Genomic DNA, 24,127 nt, shown 5'->3' with positions numbered 1-24,127 from the left:
TCTGGCTTCAAAGCATGTATGTAAGACAGCAAATGAGATATGGCCAGAGCTGAACGGGAGAGGCCCAGACATGTTGGAAAGATTATGGTAATTACATAGCATTATGAGCCCCATTTCTGAGGCGTGCCCCCACCCCATTCCTGTGCATTGGGTGGCTCCTGAACTTATCTACCAGACTGGGCTGTGCAAGCATGAGGAGGTGGTGGTGGGTGGATGGGGGGAACGTCTATGCAGAGGATACCACTGGCAATGAGGAACAAGTTAAATAGTGAGCTGCTTGGTAACGTCAGGACTTAGGAGACTTTGCATATACCCACTGGCAGATATTTAGGAGACTTCACCAGTAGAAATGTAGGGTACTGACACTACAAGGTTAGGCCACAGCTGAGTTGGGGGTGTGAGGATTTAAATTTTGGACATAGGCACCTAAAGAGAATCGGCCTCAGAAAATAATAAAATAAAAAGCACCTGCCAACCCCTCCCCATCACACTAGATTTTAACATCTGCAAAAGGATAATACGAGAGGTGAGAGAAGTAATCCAAACAAAAATCTAAACTCACAGGGGCAGGTCCTGGTTCCTAATTAACCGTTCTAAACTTCTAGTGGCACAGAGCAGCTTTTCAGCCATCCCCTATGTGGTTTGCTGATGACGCCCCTTGCAGATAAGACTCACCTGGTGGTACATAGCAGCGGTAGCTCACTCTATGGCACTGTCCATCTGCCACAGCGCAGGGAGTTGAGGGCAGAAGGGGCCTGGCTGGAGCACTGATGCACTCTGGCAATCTGTGGATGCTATTGTTGGCCTTTTGGCAGCCACTGAAATTAGCTATGACTCAGGACAACCTCTGGTGAGCCGCTAGCTAAGAAGGCATAAAGGTGCTGTAATGCCACTTTTGCTCTCTGCCTGAAGCCCCAGGTTTGCTCTTTTCACAGCTCAGTCAGATCCAAGGAGATGGACTGTAATTTGTTATTTCAGTGTTATTGCCAGCTTTAAAAAAAGTCTATTAACTACAAATAGTCCACCAAGCTTTGCAAATCTTTCATTCAAACAGGCCCGCAGTGAAAACTGAGCCCACGTCTCAGCGAAAAATGAGCCCATTCCAAACCTTCCCCACTACATTAGGCTTTGAGATGGTACTTTTACGTGACTAGCTTTTTGTACGGGTAGCCATGCACGAATGTCTGCTGCAAAGAAGATTCATTTCTTGCACAAGTCTGTTTTAATTTGGAACGAGAGAACTTGTCTATTACTTCAGCTGTCTCAAAACTAGATGAGGACTACGATATCTCATGTGACTTGAATAATCTCACAGACCTCACAGCATGGCCAATGGCAACATTTAAGAATATGGGCTGTAGTACAGCTAGGGACGGACTGGTGTTCAGACTCCTATCCTCCCCAACACTGTAAGGCACCTTATATATATCCTGTGGTTAACCAGAGCCCTCATGCTGAATGCCATCACCACAGGCAGTAAGGCCATTGAAAGCAATATTCCTAGTAGTGGCTCTGCCATACTGTCCAGTTAACTTTATCTGACACAGAAATAACTCACAGTCCCTCCAGACAGTGACCAAAATTCAACATGCCTGCCACTCTGGAGGGAAGGTCAGACATTTCAATAGCTGATCTGCCTATGCACTCTTTCCTATGTTAGAAACACAGGGCCTTAAGCGAAAGGTTGCTAAATCCATCATGAAAGGACGAGATCATTAATAGCATCCACTGTTTTCACTGCTGTCTTGCACACCATACATATAGGAGAATTTCAGCAAAAAAAATCACCCCTAAATGACAGAGTGCTGGGCTGATTCCATTTTCCATGTGAAGCCCGATAAACTCTTCACCTGTTCTGTGCATTTTAATGTCTCGTAATTCAAGTCTGTAACATTTTGCTTTGCTGAGATGAGCCACGCTTTAAAAACATAGGAAATCGACTTGTCCTGTGACCATGGATAAAATGCACTACAGCACTAACTCCAGTGGGAGCCACTTGTGTACTGAGTCATAGCCTGGCCATGTATTGGGCTTTAATGAATAAGCTGACCTATAAAGTTAAGTTTTAATCTCCCTATGATGTAGCCCACAATATAATTAGCCCGCACAGCCAAAAGTACTGTTCAATCTCTCTGCATTGCGTTGTAACCAGCTCTTTACGATAATATGAGGACCTTGGGAATAGGGCTTGATTTCATCCAGTTTATTTTAATAAAATAATCACAGTACTATTTTACACCTTTCATCCTTAAGGATCCCTGAACCCTGTATAAAACCTATGGGACAAACCCCGAAGCCTTCCCTCATTTTGCCCTTGGGGCCAGATTTTGAAAGGCAGTTGTCTGGAACCTGCTAGAAGCATTGCCTAACTTCCATTCAAAGCCTTGGAAGCTAGGCACTTGAATATTTTAAATCTGGCAGTTGGTCCTTATTGAAGCAAATTCCTATGGAGTCAAAAGGAATTTGGCCTGAGGTAAGGATATAAATTGAGTAAACTTATGAATTTGACTCCTTATAGGGCAGGACCCTAAGGTCACTACCCAGAATGGGAGTCTTGCCTCTGACTAGTAGCAATTCAGAACTGTTCACTCACACTGGAGGGAATGACCATGTGAGAACAGTTAATATTCATGCCAGGCAGTGACTGCTGGGAAAGCTACCCAGGTCTGTTGCAGCTGCAGCCCTGGAAGCGTTTGTGCACTGTGGCAGCTAGCCCTATGTGGGGGCAACACTGGAAATATTTGCTGATAGTTTACTTGTGCATTTTAGAAACCAGCAAAGCAAAAGCAGTTACATTTTTTTTCCCGATGCCGAAATATGTTCTCTCAGAGCACTATCCGGCCATGGAATAAGACAATTCGATGTCACCAGCTCCTGGATGTCTACCACAACATGAGGTGGAAGTCCTCTTGTGCACCTTCCACATCCATGTGGCAGTGGAGCACAAACTGGCCCTAACTGAGTAGCTTAATAGACATGGGCCTGATCTTGCAAAAACTCATGCATGTGTTTAACTTTAAGCCCGTGTGTAGCAGTGCAGCACATATATGAGGATGTGTCTTCTCTGTAACTGGAAGGTGTAATTCCTAACTCGGGTAGCCATACATGCACAAGCCACGCTTGAGCTAGAGCACTGAAATAGCAGCGGCCCTGGGTGGTGGCTCAGGCTAGCTGCCTGAGTACGTGCCCAGCGGTCAGGTGGCTAGTCTGAGTCTCTGTCTCTGGTGCCGTGGCCACGCTGTGACTTTTTTCGTGTGCTAGCTCCAGCAGAGCAACACCTCCTGGTGGCTGTGTGCACATGTCATGGTTTGCAGGGATAAGGCCTCAATGAACGGCATACGGACCAACACAGGAAGGAAAGCAGCAGATTTACAGTGAAGCTTTCCAACTGCAGCAGGCAATGCAATACAACCAAAAAGGAACTACATGAGGCAGGGGGGGACCACTGCACAAATTTTGGGATGTTATCAGGGGCCAGTTCTGGGCAAGGCCTCAGGCAGAAGAGGCAGAGCTGGGGCTTAGAGATACTCTGTGTGTATGTGACACAGAGACTTTGACACATATTGTGTGTGTGTGAGACTCCGTGGTACAGAGACTGGGAGAGTGTGTGTGTGTGTGTCACTATGTGTGTCTGTACAGTGACTGTTTTTTGTGCATGTGAGGGGGAGTGTGTGGCACAGATAGTGGGTGCCTATGTATATGACCCAGAGACTGTGTGTGTGTGTGTGTGTGTGTGTGTGTGTGTGTGACCATTCATACCTCAGACTGGAGCAGCTTTCCTGCGTGTTCCTCTCCCCAAACCATGCTCTGCAAAGATGGGGTGCAGGGGCAGGAGGACACCTGACATCAGCACTCCCCTCCCATCCTCCTCCCCATTCTGCACAGCTAGCAGGAGGGTCCTGGGAGAAGCTGGCTGCAGGATGGAGCAAGGTGTGGGGGAGGGGCCACGGAACATACACTGTCAGGTGTATGTAGGCACCCTCTGATAATCAGCTGGGCAGGCCAGATAGAAATGTTGGGCGGGAAGCATCTGGCCCAAAGGCCATATTTTGCCCATCTCTGGTTTGGGGGCATCATGCAGGCACATGTCACTCTGAACTATACGGGAAAACAAGGTATGTTTGGCCAAAGACACAAATATCTTTACTACAGAACAGAACCAACCTCAGGCTGTAATCTACCCTCCAAACACAAGGGGAACTCAATGTACACATTTTAGAAGGTTGATGGGCTGACAGCTCCTCTTGAGATTTGACCTTGTGGTTCCAGGAAGTTTAAAGCATCAATTCTGAAAAACCCAAACAATCTCTCCCTTTTTTTCCCCATATTTTTTTACCTGATTAGGATGGAATCCATCAACAGGTTCTATCAGCTGCCAGCTTTCTCCTCCTAGTTTGTGCCACTCATCAGCAACTGAAAATCACATAATCACAAAGGATTAAACACACACATCACATCCCCTTCATGCCACATCAGAGAGAGTATTTTTAGCAGACAACTGCTGCACATAAAGATTATGCTAATTTGTGAAATGGTGCCAGCGCCAATACCACATTCAATTCCCTTTCCTTAAGGTAGTATTTACACCTTTATTTTTTGTATCCAATATATGTATACAAGGAAGTTCTTTGACATAAATGATTGTAAAACTTTGTCTTCCAACTAAGAATTTTGCTGCACTGTGTGAAACTGAAATATTTAACACTGATTTAATACTCCTTCATTTTTCATTTCAGGAACAGCTTCAGCAAAGCCAAAAATTAAAAAAAACAAAACACTTCTGCTTGGAAAAAAGATTGCACCGGTAGACAGTTGGGGTGATGTCTTCAGGAACAGTATGTCATTTTCAGTTACCCCGTATATTCCGGCGTACAAGACGACTTTTGATGTTAAAAAACATCCCCCCAAAATCGGGGGTCGTCTTGTACGCTGGTATACATCCCAGGCGCGCCTGGGATGCCCCCCCGCCGGCTTCCCCTGAGGCTTTGCAAAGCTGCTGCGGCTTTGCTCCCGGTGCCTCTGGTCTGCTGGGGACCGTCTCCAGCAGACCAGGGACACCGGGAGCAAAGGAGGCTGGGGTATAAGACGAAACCCTATCTTTTAACTAAAAAATTAGGGGGTCGTCTTAGTCGCCCTATACGCCGGAAAATACGGTACTTTTCTTCTGAGTGGCCCTTTTCAACTCCAGCAAAAGAACCTTTCTGAATTATATAAGCATTGCATCCAAGCCCCACAGCCATGGAAGAAATAAAGAGCTTCTTTTCTTGAAAAGGGTTGAGTGGCAATCAAACATCAGACCAGCAGAAACGGCCTTAGCTGAGTCCTAATTCAATAATTTATTTTATAATGATGGATTAAGAATTTGTAATGGTATCATGCACATAATCCATCATGCAAAGACATGCTCTCTTCCTCCATCTCCATCTCCCTTTGAAAACAGCATTTCTTCTTGGCTGAACAATCTGCTTTAGAATCACTGCTTTTGCAACTAGGGCCTGATTTGGATTTTTCAAACACCGATTTATCTGTAGAATCAAAGACCCACACTATTGACTTAAACAAAGAAAAAGCGATTCAAAACAAATGGTTTAAAAACATATTGCATATTTGTAACTAGACATTCTGGATCTTATACACACACACAAATCATGGCACTCAAAGTCCTTCTTAAATTAGGCAATTATATTATTTTTAAAAATTTGCTCACGGGATACACTTTGCATTTTCATAAGGGACCTGAGATACTGCAGTAATACAATATTACTCAGCCATACCTCAGTATTATGCGCTTTGGACACTTGATCCTAAAGTAAGACAACACTGAGCTGTCACAAGTACAATTATTTTAGGTCCTCACACAGGCAAGAAAGATAAGGATAGGATAGAAGATAGGATACACAAAGAACAAGTTAAAAATCACTTAGGAAAGTTAGATGTCAGCAAGTCACCAGGTCCTGATGAAATGCATCCCAGGATACTCAAGGAGCTGATAGAGGAGGTATCTGAGCCTTTAGCTATGATCTTTGAAAAATCATGGCAGACAGGGGAGATTCCAGAAGACTGGAAAAGGGCAAATATTGTGCCCATCTATAAAAAGGGGAATAAGAACAACCCAGGAAATTATAGACCGGTCAGTTTAACGTCTGTCCCAGGGAAGATAATGGAGCAGGTAATTAAGGAAATCGTATGCAAACACTTGGAAAGTAATAAAGTGATAGGGAATAGCCAGCATGGGTTTGTGAAGAACAAGTCATGCCAAACTAATCTGATAGCTTTCTTTGATAAGATAACGAGCCTTGTGGATAAGGGAGAAGCGGTGGATGTCATATACCTAGACTTTAGTAAGGCATTTGATACGGTCTCGCATGATATTCTTATTGATAAACTAGGCAAATATAACTTAGATAGGGCCACGATAAGGTGGGTGCATAATTGGCTGGATAACCGTAGTCAGAGAGTTGTTGTTAACGGTTCTAAATCCTGCTGGAAAGGGATAACAAGTGGAGTTCCTCAAGGGTCTGTTTTGGGACCCGTACTATTCAATATCTTCATCAATGATGTAGATATTGGGATAGAGAGTACTCTTATTAAGTTTGCAGATGATACCAAACTGGGTGGGGTTGCGACTTCTTTGGAGGATAGGAACATAATTCAAAATGACCTTAGCAAGTTAGAGAAATGGTCAGAGGTAAACAGGATGAGGTTTAATAAAGAGAAATGCAAAGTGCTCCACTTAGGAAGGAACAATCAGTTCCATACATACAAGATGGGAAGCGACTGTCTAGGAAGGAGCATGGCGGAAAGGGATCTAGGGGTCATAGTGGACCACAAGTTGAATATGAGTCAACAGTGTGATGCTGTTGCAAAAAAAGCAAATATGATTCTAGGTTGTATCAACAGGTGTGTTGTAAGCAAAACTCGTGAAGTCATTCTGCCGCTCTATTCTGCACTAGTTAGGCCTCAGCTGGAGTACTGTGTCCAGTTCTGGGCGCCACATTTCAAGAAAGATGTGGAGAAATTGGAAAGGGTGCAGAGAAGAGCGACAAGAATGATTAAAGGTCTAGAGAACATGACCTATGAAGCCAGGCTTCATGAACTGGGCTTGTTTAGTTTGGAAAAAAGAAGATTAAGGGGGGACATGATAGCGGTTTTCAAATATCTAAAAGGGTGTCACAAGGAGGAAGGCGAAAATTTGTTCCTCTTGGTTTCTGAGGACAGGACAAGGAGTAATGGGCTTAAAGTGCAGCAGAGGAGGTTTAGATTGGACATTAGGAAAAAATTCCTAACTGTCAGGGTGGTCAAATATTGGAATAAATTGCCAAGGGAGGTGGTGGAATCTCCCTCTCTGGAGATATTTAAGAACAGGTTAGATAGACATCTGTCAGGGATGGTGTAGACGGAGCTTGATCCTGCCTTGAGGGCGGGGGGCTGGACTCGATGACCTCTCGAGGTCCCTTCCAGTCCTATTATTCTATGATTCTATGATTCTATGATAAGGAGAGACGTACTGAAGGATGCAAAGGGATGATTGATGCCTTTATTCTGGCTTAGTAACTCTTTTTAAGCATTAAGAATATTTTTAAAGTTGTCTTGGGAAGACATAAGCATGGACTAATCCTAGGAAGTCTGTGAGGATTTTGGATTGATTTGATTTACCATCGCATTTTGGGATTCAAGTTAGTGTTTGAGCAGATAAAGGGAGCAACTGCCCTGGGGCCTGGTGACTTAAAAGGCCCGGGATGCAGCCATCACCTTGGGAGCAGCAGTGTCTAGAGCTCTGGGCCCTTAAAATCATTACCAGAACATCTGAGTGGCGTGCCCCTGCAGCCCCGGTAGCACTGAAAGGCTGGCTGAGGGAGGCTACCTTCCTGTCCCACCTCTTCTGGTAGAGGCCCTGCCCTTTCCAAGGGGTGTATGTGTGGAGCCAGCTCTGCTCAAGGCCTGGCGAGGTCTCTCATCAGCCCTGCACAGGCCGATGCCATTAATGTGTGCCCACACCTGTAGGGCTCCCTCTGTAAACTTCCAGGACCTGTCAAGCTAAGTAGCTCAGTGATTTTCACCACACAAAGTTTTCTGGAAACTCTTTATAACCCCTCTTGGCCTCTCTCCACAGAACAGGATGATCCAGACCTTATTCTTCACTTTTTTCTACTCCTACTTTAAATAAGCCTATGGGCCAGCTTCTGACTGCTGCTTGAGACTGCCAGAAAAGCCACAGTGACAATATGGGTTGGAAGTTTCACTTACTGTCTGTCTGGTTCACAACCAGTGCACGGCCCCTGAGCCACTTACACCCTGGAACCCTGACTCTGTAGTCTCGGGGTAGGGCTCCCAGCGTTTCAACACCTTTTGCTTCTAATCTCAGATAGGGTTGCCAGGTGGTTTCAACTAAAATACCGGACACGCTTGGCATTACATCACAATCGACATTACATCTTATTTAGAAAATACCGGACATTTATATTGTCTCATTTATATTTTCTCAATTTGTTTCCCGAACAGAAAGCTCAAATACTGGATTGTCTGGTTCAAAACTGGACACCTGGCAACCCTAATCTCAAAGTGGATCCTGAGCTCCAATACTAGCTTCATGGCTCAGATTAGGGGCATGGGACTGAGCAAGAGGACAGAGGCTCCGACTACACTCCAGCCTGGGGTGTGACTAGCTCATATAGACACATTTGAGCTAGACTTAATCCAGCTATCTTAATCCAGCACATGCTTCTGGTCAGGATAGCCACCCGCGTAACTACGCAGGATTTCAGGCCTACTGGTACAGCCTATGCAGAAGTGCTCACTGCCACAGCTTCACCGCTCCAGTGCCAGGACTAGTTTGACTAAAGTTAGCATGGGTATGTCGACATGAGCTGCAACCACACCCTGTGATTGATGTATAGACATACCCTTAGCTTCTCAGAATACTTGAATGCTGTTTTATCATCAAGAAAACAGAATCATTTGGTAGTCTCCTAGTTATGGGCTTGAATTTGGCCTCATCACATTACTTAACAGGTTAGGGTTTGTGTGGGTGGTTTGTTTTACTATGTTGAAGTAATAGTGTTCCTAATCAAGAAACAGTGTTGGAGTGAACCCCTTTACACCAGGTCTGAATTTGGCTCAATGTATTTCACTTTAAAAACTGTCATAGACTAGATCTTGTCTGACTACGCCCAAAGGCTCGATGAATGCAGACAGCTGGTCTGTGGGTGTATATTGCCTTTCTAAGAGGTAGAGACAATTTATATGCACATTTAAAAATTACATGGTTCTCCTCATTAGATAAACTAATACATTTTTCAGCCAAAGTTAACATTTCAATTTGCATGTCCACTTACCTAGTACTGCGGGGATTAAAATATAGGGGAAAACCCCCTGCTAGCTCCCAATTTCCCTCCCAAGCAAGCACTTCTGGGCATTACCATCTCCATAGTTACAGACTGTTCTAAATACAATTTATTGATTATAATAGGGGTTTTCAATGTTGGGTCACAGGCCCGCCTGGGTAAGTCACTGGCAGGCAACCTGATGCTTTGTTTATCTAAGGGTCCATAGACACGGAGCCTCGCAGCTCCCACTGGTTGCAGTTCACTGCATGTAGAAAGCAAAAACCTAGCTGTGGATGCTCTGCTAACCAGTTGGGTGGCATTTGAATTTCTCCCGAGTGGCCATGCAAGCACTCAGCTTACATGGAACACTGGTGCCCATCACTGTTATGAAGCAGACTGCTTAAGGGGAACTCAGAAACTGAGAGATTTACCAACTGGAAACCAATATTACTATACACTCATCGGCTGTAGAACACTTTGTAAAATGTATTTCCAAGATAAAATTTGTACGTGTTGTGGTTGATTTTGTTTACCTAGTTTATTTGATGTAGTGTTATAAAGTATAGTTCTTTACGTTGTACTTTTTTTTCATTAAACCAAAGTAATTACACAGTACTTTAACTTATTAAAATAATTTTGTTTGTACTAATGTTTAATAATTCTTATGAAAATTTAGATAACTATAGTTATACAGGATTATATTTTTCACTAAGTAAGAGAATTTCATAGTAACTTATTGTAAAGAAAGAGAAAAGAATTCAAATACTCAATAGAAGCAATGCTAAGTGCACCAAAATCCAGCCTATAGGCACTGATGATTTTAACAAAACTCCTGCTCAACCACTGGAAGCCTAGTCCGAACTACCTAGTCCGTGCCGCGTGTAGCTCCCGAGGGTCGATCTTCTTGCATTCAATTTAGTGGATCTAGTGTAGACCCCCAAATCGAATGCTGAGGGCAGCCTGCAACGGCATCCTGTACTTCTCATTCTGTGAGGACTACCTCCTGCAGTGTAGATGCTGTGGCAGCTCGGCTTAAGATAAATCCAGCTTCTCATTTTGTCCCCAAGGCTGGGGGGTGGGGTCTGCAGCCACTACTCCCAGGAGGAAATGTAGGGTAAAGGTAGTTAGAGACTCTCCTCTGAGGTGGACAGAGGCATCCATCTGTCACCCTGACATGACAGCCCGGGAGGTGTACTATCTGCCACGGGCCCATATCTGAGGGTATGTCTACACTACCACCCTAGTTCGAACTAGGGTGGTAATGTAGGCAACCGGAGTTGCAAATGAAGCCCGGGATTTGAATTTCTCCTCATGAAACGGTGGTTCGGAATAGGAAGCCTAGTCCGAACTACCTAGTCCATGCCGCGTGTAGCCGCGCGGCACGAAGTCCACACTAGCGGACATTTAAAAATGGCGGCACCCGGCGAGATGCAAATGAAGCCCGGGAAATTCAAATCCCGGGCTTCATTTGCAACTCCGGTTGCCTACATTACCACCCTAGTTCGAACTAGGGTGGTAGTGTAGACATACCCTGAGACATTATGGAGGGATTGTCGAGGATCATCCAAACCTCTGACTACAATCGCATGCTATCCATCTATGTGGGCACTAATGATACTGTGAGGTAAGACCCTCAGCAGATCACAAGTGACTACAGGGTATAGGCTGCCCCTGACTTGCGACACGATCGGTTCTGGGAATAGTGTTGCAAGTCGGGGGTGTCGTAACTCGAGCCTCATGCAGGGCTGTAAATGCAGGGCTGAGGACATAAATCGGGGGATTTTGGCCCCTTCTGCACTTACAGAAAAGGTTGTAAGTACAGGGGGTTGTAAATCGGGCCGTCGTAAAGCGTGGGCCTCCTGTACTGGGAGTACAGGTGAGGGAGTTTGTGGTGCAGGTGGTGTTCTCTTCTGGTCAAGGATATGGGCCCAGACAGAAACAGATGTATCCTAGAGGTGATAGTGAAGATGATGTCACTAGGAGGGCTTTAGTTTCCTTGTCCATGGGATGCTATTCCAGGAAGAAGGACTGCTAAGCAGAGATGGGGTTGTTCTAGTGAGGAAGGGGAAGAACATATTTGGATACAGACTGGCTAGCCTATTGAGGGGGGCTTTAAACTAGGTTTGATGAGGGCAAGTGATCAAAACCTAGAGCTAAGGCAAAAACATGGAAACCTGGGAGAAGGGTCAGAAACTGGGGAGAGCAGGGACAGTAACAGAAGGAATAAAAGACGAGACAGAATGGGGGAGAATCAGTATCTCAGATGTCTGTATATTAATGTGAAAAGTGGGGGGAATAAGCAGGAAGAACTCATAATGCTATTAAATAATTACAACTATGACATAGTTGGCACCACAGAGACTTGATGGGATAATGTAAATGATTAGAATGTTGGTATAGAAGAGTACAGCTTCCTTGGGAAGAACAGGCAGGAAAAAGAGAGGAGGTGTTACCTTACATATTAAACATCTGTACACCTGGAGTGAGGTTGAGATAGAAATAGGACACAGACTTGTTGAGAGTTTCTGGGTAAGGATAAAAGGATTGCAAACAAAGGTGATGTCATGCAAGGCATCTACTACAGACCACCTAATCAGGAAGAAGAGATGAATGATGCTTTTCTTAAACAACTAACAAAATCATCCAAAAGCACAGGACTTGGTGTTGCTGGGGGACTTCAACTATCCAGACATCTGTTGGGAAAATAACACAGGAGGGCACAGATTATCTAACACATTCTTGGAATGTATTGGAGACAATTCTTCATTTCAGATGGTGGAGGAAGCTACTGGGGAGGCTGTTCTGGATTTGATTTTGACAAACAGGGAAGAACTGGTTAAGAATTTGAAAGTGGAAGACAGTGTGGGTGAAAGTGATCATGAAATGATAGCATTCATGATTCTAAGAAATGGTAGGAGACCAGCAAAATAAAGACAATGGATTTCAAGAAGACAGACTTTAGCAAAATAAAAAAGAATCAGGGATTTCATCATAGAGAATCAGGGACTTACATACCAGTTAGCTCCAATAAGTCTCTCTCTAGATGAGGAGGGGTGGGAGAGGTAACAAGGCGACTCACAGTCCTGAGCTCCCTGAAAAAGCATCAGGGTAGGTCTACGCTGCAATCTGAGGTGTGACAGCAGCCTGTGTAGATTTCCTGAGCTAGTAGCTTTGATCTAGCTAACATGAACAACAATAGCAGAGAAGCCATGGCAGCACAGGCTAACTACGTGACTATATACTCACGGGTCTTGGCTGGGTTTGAAGTCAATGGGCATGAGGTGTCTAAATACTTTTGAGGGTCTGACACACAGATACTTATGAAAATCCTCCATATTTGCAAACATGCTCAGCACCAGCAATCAGGGCAAGATCTTCCAAAGTGGACAGCTCCTCTTTAGGAAGCAAAATAAATTAGACGATGAACTCTTTCCAAAGCTGGCCCTGTGCTTCTAGGAAAATTTAGCCCATATGGGGTAAAATGAGTTTATTCAAGTTTTTACTTTGGAAAACACAGTCTGTGCTATTTAGCAGAATAAAACATGTTGAAAGAGACAATTTTGTTGAGGAGTTGTTCATCCCGGAGAATGCAATGTAAAGCCTGTCAAATAATATATTTTATAATTCATGCCAGCCATCTGTGCAATCTCAGGCATACAGAGACAATGATAAACTCCAACCTAGAAAATCTGGTGTGCCACAATATAAACAGAAATACTTTTTTATTAGAGTCATCAGCCTGGCAGCCAGCTCCACAGAGGGTTTTGGTTTTTTGTTAAAAATGATTGTGTAGGTTTTTAATGAAGCATTTCATCAGGATATTTTAAAAACAGAAATCTATTTCTACAATATGTAACCACCACAAAGAAGCAATATGAATCTGAGAGGAAAGTCAGTGGGGATTGCAAAGTTGGAAAGCTTCAGTTTCCTGTCCAGTCTTACAGTACCTCTAAGAACTGAGGAATTTTGGCCTCAAAGTTGAGGGGGACAAGAAACTAATTCTACACACTTCTCCTTACTGCTACCCCTCTTGCTCCTTTGGTGCTCCCCTCAAGTTCTCCTGGATCCCAACACAAGAAGAATGCCTCCTTCTCTCCATCCATCCTGTATTTACTCCCATGCCTCCAAAAGCTTCCTTGCTTTGGTTTCTTCATTATTAAAACAAATGTGTGGAAACCCATCTTGAAGAACCTCTTTTATTATTAGATATGTACAAACATGAAAAATGGGTATCTATCTACGAGTAGAGTTGCAGATGCCATAAATTACAAAAACAACACTTGAACACTTCGGGTATGTCTACACTAGCTTGTTAGTTCGAACTAGGTAGGCAAATGAGGGCAATCGGAGTTGCAAATGAAGCCCGGGATTTAAATATCCCAGGCTTCATTTGCATGTTCCCAGGCGCCACCATTTTTAAATCCCCCTTAGTCTGAACTCTGTGCCCGCGGCTACATGTGGCACGCAGTAGGTAGTTCAAATTAGAGATTCTAATATTTAAATCCCGGGCTTCATTTGCAACTCTGGTTGCCCTCATTTGCCTACCTAGTTCGAACTAACAAGCTAGTGTAGACATACCCTTCTAGAGCACCAAACTTCCCTCTCCCCCACACATTTGATTCCTCTACAAAGCTCACCTCTGTGACAGCCTGCATAAATAGATTTGTCCCGCAACATGTTGTGAAGGTCAATAAACTTGGAATACTTCAGACCTGGGGTAAAAGACTTTTCTGGAAATGAGGGACACTCACAGAGAATGCTCTACCACCACTCGGTTAATGGTTAGTAGTCTCTGTTTTGCCCGTGATAGCTCACAGATGTGTTGTAAGGCATAATATATTATTGTGTGATGTTTGGGTGAAAAGTGCTGCTTATTCTAAGTGCAATTCTAGCTGTTCTTGGATGTTCAGAATGCTGTAGACTGAATGCTATATCCCCTGCATGGGTCCTCTCGTGCTCCTCTGAGAGTTTCATAATGCCCCACAGATTTTACAACCTGTCAACATACACATCCAAAATCCTGCATTGCTTGGAAACCTGTGAATACCACTTTTTAATCAGCCACAGAGCCTTCAATTGAGCCACATGGAGCACTCAGTCTCAGGGGCTGTCCATGTTATCTATCTCAGAGACTGTGGAACTCGGGTGAAGATCTAAGAAGAGTCTCCTCCCATGACCATTGGCCCTCACATGGCTTGTCAGCTGAATGAATGTGTTGCTATTTTCACTGTACAGCATAAAAATAAGAAGCATACTAAAGCTGTTTGTTCCGTTCTTGTCTAAATGCTTGCTGACTGGTACAAAATACAACTTACTTTTTTCCAATGGGAAATCCATGTAGAAAAGATCAAAATTGGCAAACGTCTCAGATGTTGTTATTTCTTTCAGGACATTGGAAAGCTGTAAAGCTCTCTGGAAAAAAAAACCAAAGAAACAATGAGATTTTCACAGCCACTGAAAAACTTCATTTGGGTTCAGCTTTTGTAACCAATGTGGGAGAAGAATTTAGGATACTGCTCCAGGACATGTTGCAATACATAACTGTAGAATACAGAACCTTTGAACATGTTCAGTTGTTTAATGCTATATATTTTGTTCTTTTACCAAAGTCATATCTTTTAGTACGATTGCTATTCCTCTTTCATTACATAAGGCATGTCTACACTAGAAACTTAAGTCGACCTGTGTTAGTTCAACTTACAGCCACCGCAATAATAACTAGCTGATATCCCCATTATCTTTCTTCTATCGATGGTGCACATCCCCACCAGAATGTTTCAACTGACTAAACAGGGGCAATGCAGGTGGCTGAGAGCCAGGATTCTCAGCTCCATGCAGCTCGCTACCAGACGTCCAACTGCTCTCTGGGTTTTTCACCTCCTCACTGTCTGCCAGGAAGAAGAGGCCAGCCATCTGGGCTTCTCAACTCCCTGGGCATGGAGTGGGAAGTTGGGATGGAGGCAGCAGGCTCCCATACTGGTCCTGGGCTTTCTTGGCAATTTTGGAGCAATGAAATTGACAAGAATAGCAACCAACAGCTGAGGTAAGTAAAGCAGTGTGTATGGGGACACCACATCACTCTAGTTACACTACGCCTCTGGTGGAGGTGAAGTTATTATGCTGATGTAGTACGGTACTTCATTGGCACAAGCAAGGATGTTGTGTGTACACTGACATAGTTAAGTCAACAGAAGGTGCTTATGTCAAACTAACAGACACCTGTAGACCAGGGCTTAGAACCCTCATTCTGAAGGCCCTTTTCTTTCCTTCTACAATTCTCCACAAACTGTAACTCTTTATATCAGCAAAGTTCTCGCCTTCCCTATACATTGCCCATTTCCATGCTGCTGGTGCATGAGCTCTGATCTTGCAAAGACTTATGTGTGTTATGTGTACTGATAGTCAATGGTACTACTCACAGCACACAAAGTTAAGTGTGTATGTAAATCTGCAAAACTGGGGCCATAATTATTGTCTAGTGAGTAGAAACAGTCTCACAAATACACCACACTGCCAATCTGGACAATAGTGTACGACAAGCCACTGATTTTTCTGCATGGCTTGGAGGGGGGTGGGCGAGAACCTCAAATATATTTACACATTCATAGAAAGTAATTGGCTAACATTTTGTGGCCCTCCGATGATTCATTTGTCAGTTGTTGGGTTAAGTTTCTAGAGTGGTTTATAGAGAAACCTGCATTGGCAACATTCTGTAGTCTGCCCATTCAGGTACTTTGGGCCTAATCCAGTTTTCAGGCACTCTTTACTGGTACTTAAGGCAGTAGGATGTGTGTGAGTAAAGACCTTACAATTTGGTCCTTTATAAGGATCGATCCTGCTCCCACTCAGAGTCATGCATTTGGATTTTGTAGTCAGAGACAAATGTTTCCTCTAAACTTTTCCATCCATGTGCAGAATACATTTTTTAAGTGCACCGAAGTATGTGCAAATGTGCATCACCAATAGAATCACAAACCCCAGCTGTGGGTGCTCTGCTAATCAGCTGGGCAGCATTTGAGACTCTCCCAAGGAGCTGCACAAGAGCACAGCTTACAGGGAACACTGATTACAGTCCTCGTGGCCCTGTTCATTCACATGGATTCAAAGCAGCCATTTTTCTTCTTATTAAAAGAACATTCTGAAAGGTCAAGAGGGTTACAATATGAATATTTGTGTCACAGCGTGGTGGTAAATCATGTCCCGTGTGACTAAGGCTGGGGTATAATCATAACTAGAATCCAAATCAGATTTCTGCAATTTAAGCCCAGATCCGAGACTTGAACCATTCTAAGCTTTGGAGGTGTTAGAAATGCAGATTTGCATTTTCTGGGCTTGACTTCACCCCCCTGAAAATAAAAATATTAACATCTTTCAATTGGGACCCTATCAAGGGGACATCCTCAAAGAAAACCATGAGCACAATTCAAAACCTTTCACTTTAGAAATTGGTACCAAAGATATGATCAAATTGCCTTCTTTAGGAATACCTCTGAGGTCAGGTTCCTGAGAGTTTCATTCGAAGACATCCACCCATTGCAGGGACTGATCTGTGGGATCAAACAAAATACTGTTTCAGCAACAGATAAGAAAAAAGAAATATTTAACCAACGGAAGAGGGAAACTCACCTGAAGACAACTTAGGAATGAATACACTTGTTCATATGTAACATCTTTATTTAGCTGACCTGTAAAACACAGAGTTTAACTTTTCATATTTTAAGTCCAATGTTGTTTCTTGTTCGAAATGTGTCTGGTTACGGAGTCTTTAAGCCCATGTAGGCTAAGAGGAACTGAAAGTACATAGATCAGGCATTAAATCCTACTCACTTTACTTGCATGAGTAATTTCACTCAGTGGGACTACTCACATTGGTAAGGGGAGTAGAAGCTTATTTTCCACCTTCCGGATACAAGTAATTTCCATGAAAGTCAAGGAGAGTTACTCATATCCTGCAAGATCCAGGATTTTGCCCTACGTGCAGTGACAGCAGCAGCAGCATGAACTTTCTGCAATGCCAGTTATCTCAGCCACATTGTTCAGGAATTGCTTGCTTTCTCCCACATACCTACGCCTCCCTCTCCTTCCACAGGCAATTCAACCTCCATGCAAACTTAGTCATATAATAGCCTGTTCAAATCTCAAGGGTGAATGACTGATGCTTTATCCATTAACGCTTCTTTCGCTTCACAAACAAATTTAGCCATTTCAAATCCAGAAGGAAGATTGAAGGTGACTGTGTATGCTCTATTTTCACATTTACCATGGAAAGGTTATCTTTAAAAGGTGGAAACAATTTGCCTGTCATAGAAGGAAATGTATACATCTGCGTGGGTGAGTGAAACACTAACTTAGACACGAGGCGGACCTTCCTCTGAAATTAATCATGCCACACAATGGCCCTCCTTGCTGTATGAACGGTAGGGTTTTTTGGCTGGCTTATTTCTGTGATAGTCACTGACTAATTAAACTGATATAAAATGCTAACCTGACATCTGACGATCAGCTCTCTGCTATGAGGAAGCACCTTTGGGATCAATATGCTCTTGGCAAAGCAATGCATTCATGTTAGTAAAAAGATAATTGTGCCAGGCATCTCTGTCTTGAAGGGAGAGCATTAACATGTTTTTAAAGTACCCCCTTTAAGAAAGCACGTTAGGACACCGGTGAAGTGGAACAGAAATGATTGTTCATTCTGTGGTGAGGTAGGAAAAGGAGCTCTTTTAAGGGTGAGAGTAGCATATACTATATAAGATGAGGCTGTAATGACAATGCCAATAGTTACCACGATGAACGTAGGGAGAGAGAAACCACAGAAGTGTTGATGGTCTCTAATACCCATAGATTGTCAAAATCAGTTGCAGTTGTATTACCCTGGTTTAGTAGTATGATCAACTCTTCCTCTATTGACTGGATCCAGCGACTACAACAGACTTCTGCTTATACTCAGATCTAAGGCAATTACTCCTTTAGATCTAGTGGTAGACATGTGTGTCTTAACCCTGTGATGCAGACAATCCCAGATTTGATTCCTGCATGACTGTGTGCATATACAGTTTCTTACAAAGACTTTGGAGGAGTAATGTTGCTTGGGATCTGCTTTTTGTGGTTTCACCCAAGAATGCCCCCCAGTACACACCCACTAACAGTTTTGTTTGCAATCTCTTTCTCTTTGTTCTTATTAACTTTGGGGAAATGTGTGTTTGGGGGCATTCTTGGTGACCCCACCCTCCCCCATAGCACATCCTAAGCAACATAACTCATCTACATGCATCAAGAACTGTGAATTCCAGGGAGTTTCCAACTGGCTTGCATATGGGCAGTCTTTCATGACAGTGCCACTCTTCTTTGCTAGGCATAATATTAAGCCAATAAACAGGGTTTGCATTTATTATTATTCGTGGTAGTAATGTTGTCGTAGTGTGTAGGAGCCACAGTCATGGTCCAGTACTTTACTGTGCTAGGTGCTGTGCAGACATTACAAAAATATGGTTCCCAAAGAGCTTACCATACTCCTTGGAGCAGCCTGAGGTGTTCTGAAATGAGAGGCTTCCAAGAATTGTCCCAAGTGCCTTGTTACAATTCCATGTTTTTTAAAAAGCCCAAGGACAGTCTTGTTAAGGTTGTGAACGTTGAGGCTTCACTGTTCCACTTTTGTGGGGAGCTATTGGACATGACTTTGTTTTTGCACAATTTCATCAATTGGGGGTTGTTTTGCAAAACCTAGCCAGGGACTTGTTCAAATCTGGGCCCAATTTTATCTAAATATCTTAAATTTGATTGAGAACAGATGTGCATGTAAATCTCTCTGTTTAGTGCCAGATACAACCAACCCCAAAACAATGATAAGCCAGTTAGACAGCAGTTTTGGACTAACTGGGACAAATCCAATCCAGCTGTAATACCACTGAGTTCACCATTCCTAAAGCCATTTTGTAACGTACATCAGTAGAGTTCAAGATCCAGGCCTAGGAAATTAAAAACAGGCTCAGATACTTACCAAGAGGATGGTATCTGCTATGTAACTGATCCCACAGAAAACGACCATCTGCCAAGCCTGTTAAAATCACGTGGCTGCCTTTTGGAAGCTGAGAGTTTAGATACTGCAGTGTCTTTATGACATTGGAGTGCATTTGTTGGGGTGTGGTCATGTGAGCCACCGTGTCAGGTTTCCTATATAGGAAAGAACAGGAAAAAAGGTCAGATAGTTTACTGATTGTAGACTCACAAAAAGGGGCTGTGTTTAGCATTAAACAATGTTATTAGTCATTGCTTCTCTGTTTTATAACAACTGATTAAAATGGAATGGAAACACTTTGGTTTGGTGCCACTTTTTTTTTGTTTGTTTCCACAGTCACAAGTCATGAAAAAAAAAACCATAAACAAAACAAACAAACAAAACCAAGCAAGTTCATACTTTCTAATATGCACACAGAAGAAACGTCTAGACAGGTGGGCTATTTTGGGATACCAAAAGTGCCCCGAAATAGCTACCTCACGTCTTTTAAACGCTCCCATTATTTTGAAATATTTTTCAAAATAACAGGTGCTCTATTTCGGCATCCCTGTAACCCTCGTTCCACGAGGATTAAGGGATGTGTCGAAATAGTGCATTATTTAGAAATTTGGCACTGTGTTGAGGTGCCAAATTTTGAAATAAGCTATTTCAAAATACAATTGAAATAAGATGCACAATTTGTGTAGCACAAATTGCGTATCTTATTTTGAATTTAGGGTGCTGTGTAGATGCATTGAGAGTGGCCTCCCTACATAAAAGGACCCATGGTCTGATTATCTGCTCTCTTTTACTTTTTTTTATTATCATAGAATCATAGAACTGGAAGAGACCTCAGAAGGTCATCAAGTCCAGCCCCCTGCTCTAGGCAGGACCAATTCCAACTAAATCAACCCGGCCAGGGCTTTGTCAAGCCGAGACTTAAACACCTCTAAGGATGGAAACTCCACTACTTCCCTAGGTAACCCATTCCAGTGCTTCACCACCCTCCTAGTGAAATAGTTTTCCTAATATCCAACCTGGACCTCTCCCACCACAACTTGAGACCATTGCTCCTTGTTCTGCCATCTGTCACTACTGAGAACAGCCTCTCTCCATCCTCTTTGGAACCTCTCTTCAGGAAGTTGAAGGCTGCTATCAAATCCCCCCTCACTCTTCGCTTCTGCAGACTAAACAGACCCAAGACCCTCAGCCTCTCCTCATAAGTCATATGCTCCAGCCCCCTAATCATTTTGGTTGCCCTCCGCTGGACCTACATCCTTTTTGTAGTGGGGGCCCCAGAACTGGACACAATACTCCAGATATGGCCTCACCAAAGCTGAATAAAGGGGAATAATGACATCTCTGGATCTGCTGGCAATGCTCCTCTTAATGCATCCTAATATGCCATTAGCCTTCTTGGCTACAAGGGCACACTGTTGACTCACATCCAGCTTCTCATCTACTGTAACTCTACTGATTTTAACTGAGTTAATTTTTCTGTATGTCGTCAGAAGGGAAATAGGATGATAGGGGAAACTAGATTATCATACGTGTTCCTTTTTGGCCTTAAAATCCACAAATGCATACCATATCATTCTGTACCTAGATTCTAGTGGGATTACAGTTTTGTTTGGGGAACATCAAGAAAGATTAAATGGTGTAGAAAATGGTGTTTATGATTTATCTTAGTATTTGATCCTCTACATTGGTATTGAACTGGTATCCAGACATAGAATCATAGAATACTAGGACTAGAAGAGACCTTGAGAGGGCATCAAGTCCAGTCCCCTGCCCTCATGGCAGGACCAAGTACTGACTAGACCATCCCTGATAGACATTTATCTAACCTACTCTTAAATATCTCCAGCGATAGAGATTCCACAACCTCCCTGGGGAATTTATTCCAGTGCTTGACCACCCTGACAGTTAGGAACTTTTTCCTAATGTCCAACCTAAACCTCCCTTGCTGCAGTTTAAGCCCATTGCTTCTTGTTCTAACCTCAGAGGCCAAGATGAACAAGTTTTCTCCCTCCTCCTCATAACACCCTTTTAGATACCTGAAAACTGCTATCATGTCCTCCCTCAATTTCTCTTTTCTAAACTAAACTAACCCAATTCTTTCAGCCTTCCTTCATAGGTCATGTTCTCTAGACCTTTAATCATTCTTTTTGCTCTTCTCTGGACCCTCTCCAATTTCTCCACACGTTTTTTGAAATGCGGTGCACAGAACTGGACACAATACTCCAACTGAGGCCTAACCAGTGCAGAGTAGAGCGGAAGAATGACTTCTTATGTCTTGCTCACAACACATCTGTTAATGCATCCCAGAATCATGTTTGCTTTTTTTGCAACAGCATCACACTGTTGACTCATATTTAGCTTGTGGTCCACTATAACCCCTAGGTCTCTTTCTGCCGTACTCCTTCCTAGACAGTCACTTCCCTTTCTGTATGTGTGAAACTGATTGTTCCTTCTGAAGTGGAGCACTTTGCATTTGTCTTTATTAAACTTCATCCTGTTTACCTCAGACCATTTCTCCAATTTGTCCAGATCACTTTGAATTATGACCCTGTCCTCCAGAGCAGTTGCAACCCCTCCCAGCTTGGTATCATCTGCAAACTTAATAAGCGAACTTTCAATGCCAATATCTAAATAGTTGATGAAGATATTGAACAGAGCCAGTCCCAAAACATACCCTTGCGGAACCCTACTTGTTATACCTTTCCAGCAGGATGAGAACCATTAATAACTACTCTCTGAGTACAGTTATCCAGCCAGTTATGCACCCACCTTATAGTAGGTTGTATTTGCCTAGTTTATTGATAAGACTATCATGTGAGACCGTATCAAATGCCTTACTAAAGTCTAGGTATACCACATCCACCACTTCTCCCTTATCCACAAGACTCATTATCCTATCAAAGAAAGCTATCAGATTGGTTTGACATGATTTGTTCTTTACAAATCCATGCTGGCTCTTCCCTTTCACCTTGCCACCTTCCAAGTGTTTACAGATGATTTCCTTAATTACTTGCTCCATTATCTTCCCTGGCAGAAGTTAAACTAACTGGTCTGTACCTGGACATGGTGAAAGGGGCACTAACATTGTGACTTAAGGTACAGTTTTTTGGACGAGACACAAAATCAAAGTCTTGCCTATTCTGTTCATGAAAGATTTCATGTCAATTTCCAATAAAACAGCAACAGTAAGTACAGTGATAGGCTTGTCAGATTTCAGTTTTGGTATCTACACCCAATGTGTTAACTTTGTCCCAGAAATTTCATGTGGAGAAGGTATGCTTCACTGCACTGTTCAAAATTGTTGCCTACCATTGCTGTGTTTTGTTAAATGGCTGCTGTGTTTGACCCCAGAAGTGGATGAAATGATTCTTGGGTATCAAAATAGTTTTAGGTTGAAAGATGTGGTATAAGTTGAAGATACTGTTATGACAGCTGCATTGGATAACAGCAGAGATTTTCCAAACTACAGGCAGTCCCCGAGTTACGTGGATCCGACTTACGAACGGGGATTTTTTCGCCCCGGAGGACTGGAGCAGTGGGACGCCTGGTCCCGCCGCCCGCCTCCTCCGGGGCGAGAAAAGCTGCTCCCCGTCTCCCTGGTATGCTGGGGGAGCAAAGCGGCGGAGGACCCAGGCTGGACCCGCGGCGCTGATCTGGCAGCTAGTGCCCCCCCCCCAACAGACCAGGGATACGTGGAGCAAAGCCCGGGGCCTGTGGTAGAGCAGGTGGGGCGCAGCCGGTTGGTCCCGCAGCACCGCTCCTTGGTGCTACTGGACCAACCCGGCAGCACCCCAGCTGCTCTGCCCCAGGAGTCCTGATTCAGCTGCTACTGATCAGTTTCAGCAGTGGCTGAATCAGGACGCCTGGGGCAGAGCAGCTGGGGTGCTGCTGGGTTGGTCCAGTAGCACCGAGGAGCGGCCGCGCTACTGGACCAACCCAGCAGCACCCCAGCTGCTCTGCCCCAGGCGTCCCCAAGTCAGCCGCTGCTGAAACTGACCAGTGGCTGACTACAGGAAGCCCCTTCCTTGGGCTTCCTGGAATCAGCCGCTGATCAGTTTCAGCAGCAGCTGACTTGGGGATGCCTGGGGTTCTTAAGTTGAATCTGTAAGTAAGTCGGAACTGGTGTCCAGATTCAGCCGCTGTTGAAACTGATCAGTTTCAGCAGCGGCTGAATCTGGATGCCAGTTCCGACTTACATACAGATTCAACTTAAGAACAAAGCTACAGTCCCTATCTTGTACGTAACCCGGGGACTGCCTGTACTGTGTACATCTTGCACATACTACACTGTTGTCTGGGTATAACAGACAGACATCATGGATGGTTGAGGCTTTCAAATCTTGCACATCCTTTACCGTGCTCCAAGAGAGAGTGCCAGCAAACGTAGGGAAATAAATGTACGAGCAGCAGACATTTCATTTTCCATAGAATAACTATGCAAGAACATTGTTAAAATACTGAGATTGTCATCGAGATACAGCAGCAAAGAGTTAGTTTTTTATTGATCATGCGTCTCGGTCATTAGAGCAGATTTATCTTTGCCCTATTACATTCAGCAGTAAATAGTTTACAAAACAAAAACAAAAAATCCAAAACCCTGATGACAGAATAAATTTGAATTTAAAATGGGCTGCAGGACAACATCCCTCTTTTTTATATTACCCAAACAACAATTGTATTATATATGAAACTTCCTGCTATATACACACACTGCTATTATACACTCCTGGCTCTCGATATAACAGACACAGATCTGCTGCACAAATCCAGCTCTTATTTCTGTGGT

The 24,127-nt window shown here is 43.6% G+C and overlaps 1 protein-coding gene across 2 annotated transcripts in view; it reads right to left on the bottom strand.

The window, feature by feature from the left end:
• AOAH (acyloxyacyl hydrolase) overlaps positions 1–24,127 on the bottom strand; it is a 127,889-nt gene that overhangs the window by 8,894 nt on the left and 94,868 nt on the right. For both annotated transcript variants that reach the window (XM_089776546.1, XM_089776547.1), the window contains exons 17-21: positions 19,324–19,496; positions 16,953–17,011; positions 16,814–16,873; positions 14,642–14,738; positions 4,337–4,413 (exon numbers count right to left, since the gene is read on the bottom strand). In XM_089776546.1, coding sequence (XP_089632672.1) covers positions 4,337–4,413; positions 14,642–14,738; positions 16,814–16,873; positions 16,953–17,011; positions 19,324–19,496 — 466 coding nt within the window. The remainder of the gene's footprint in view (positions 1–4,336; positions 4,414–14,641; positions 14,739–16,813; positions 16,874–16,952; positions 17,012–19,323; positions 19,497–24,127) is intronic.

This window comes from Pelodiscus sinensis, chromosome 2, assembly GCF_052426305.1.
Source record: "Pelodiscus sinensis isolate ZL-2025 chromosome 2, ASM5242630v1, whole genome shotgun sequence".
NCBI lineage: Eukaryota > Metazoa > Chordata > Testudines > Trionychidae > Pelodiscus > Pelodiscus sinensis.
The sequence above is the reverse complement of the archived record's forward strand: the minus strand, read 5'-3'. Positions and strand labels throughout refer to the sequence as shown.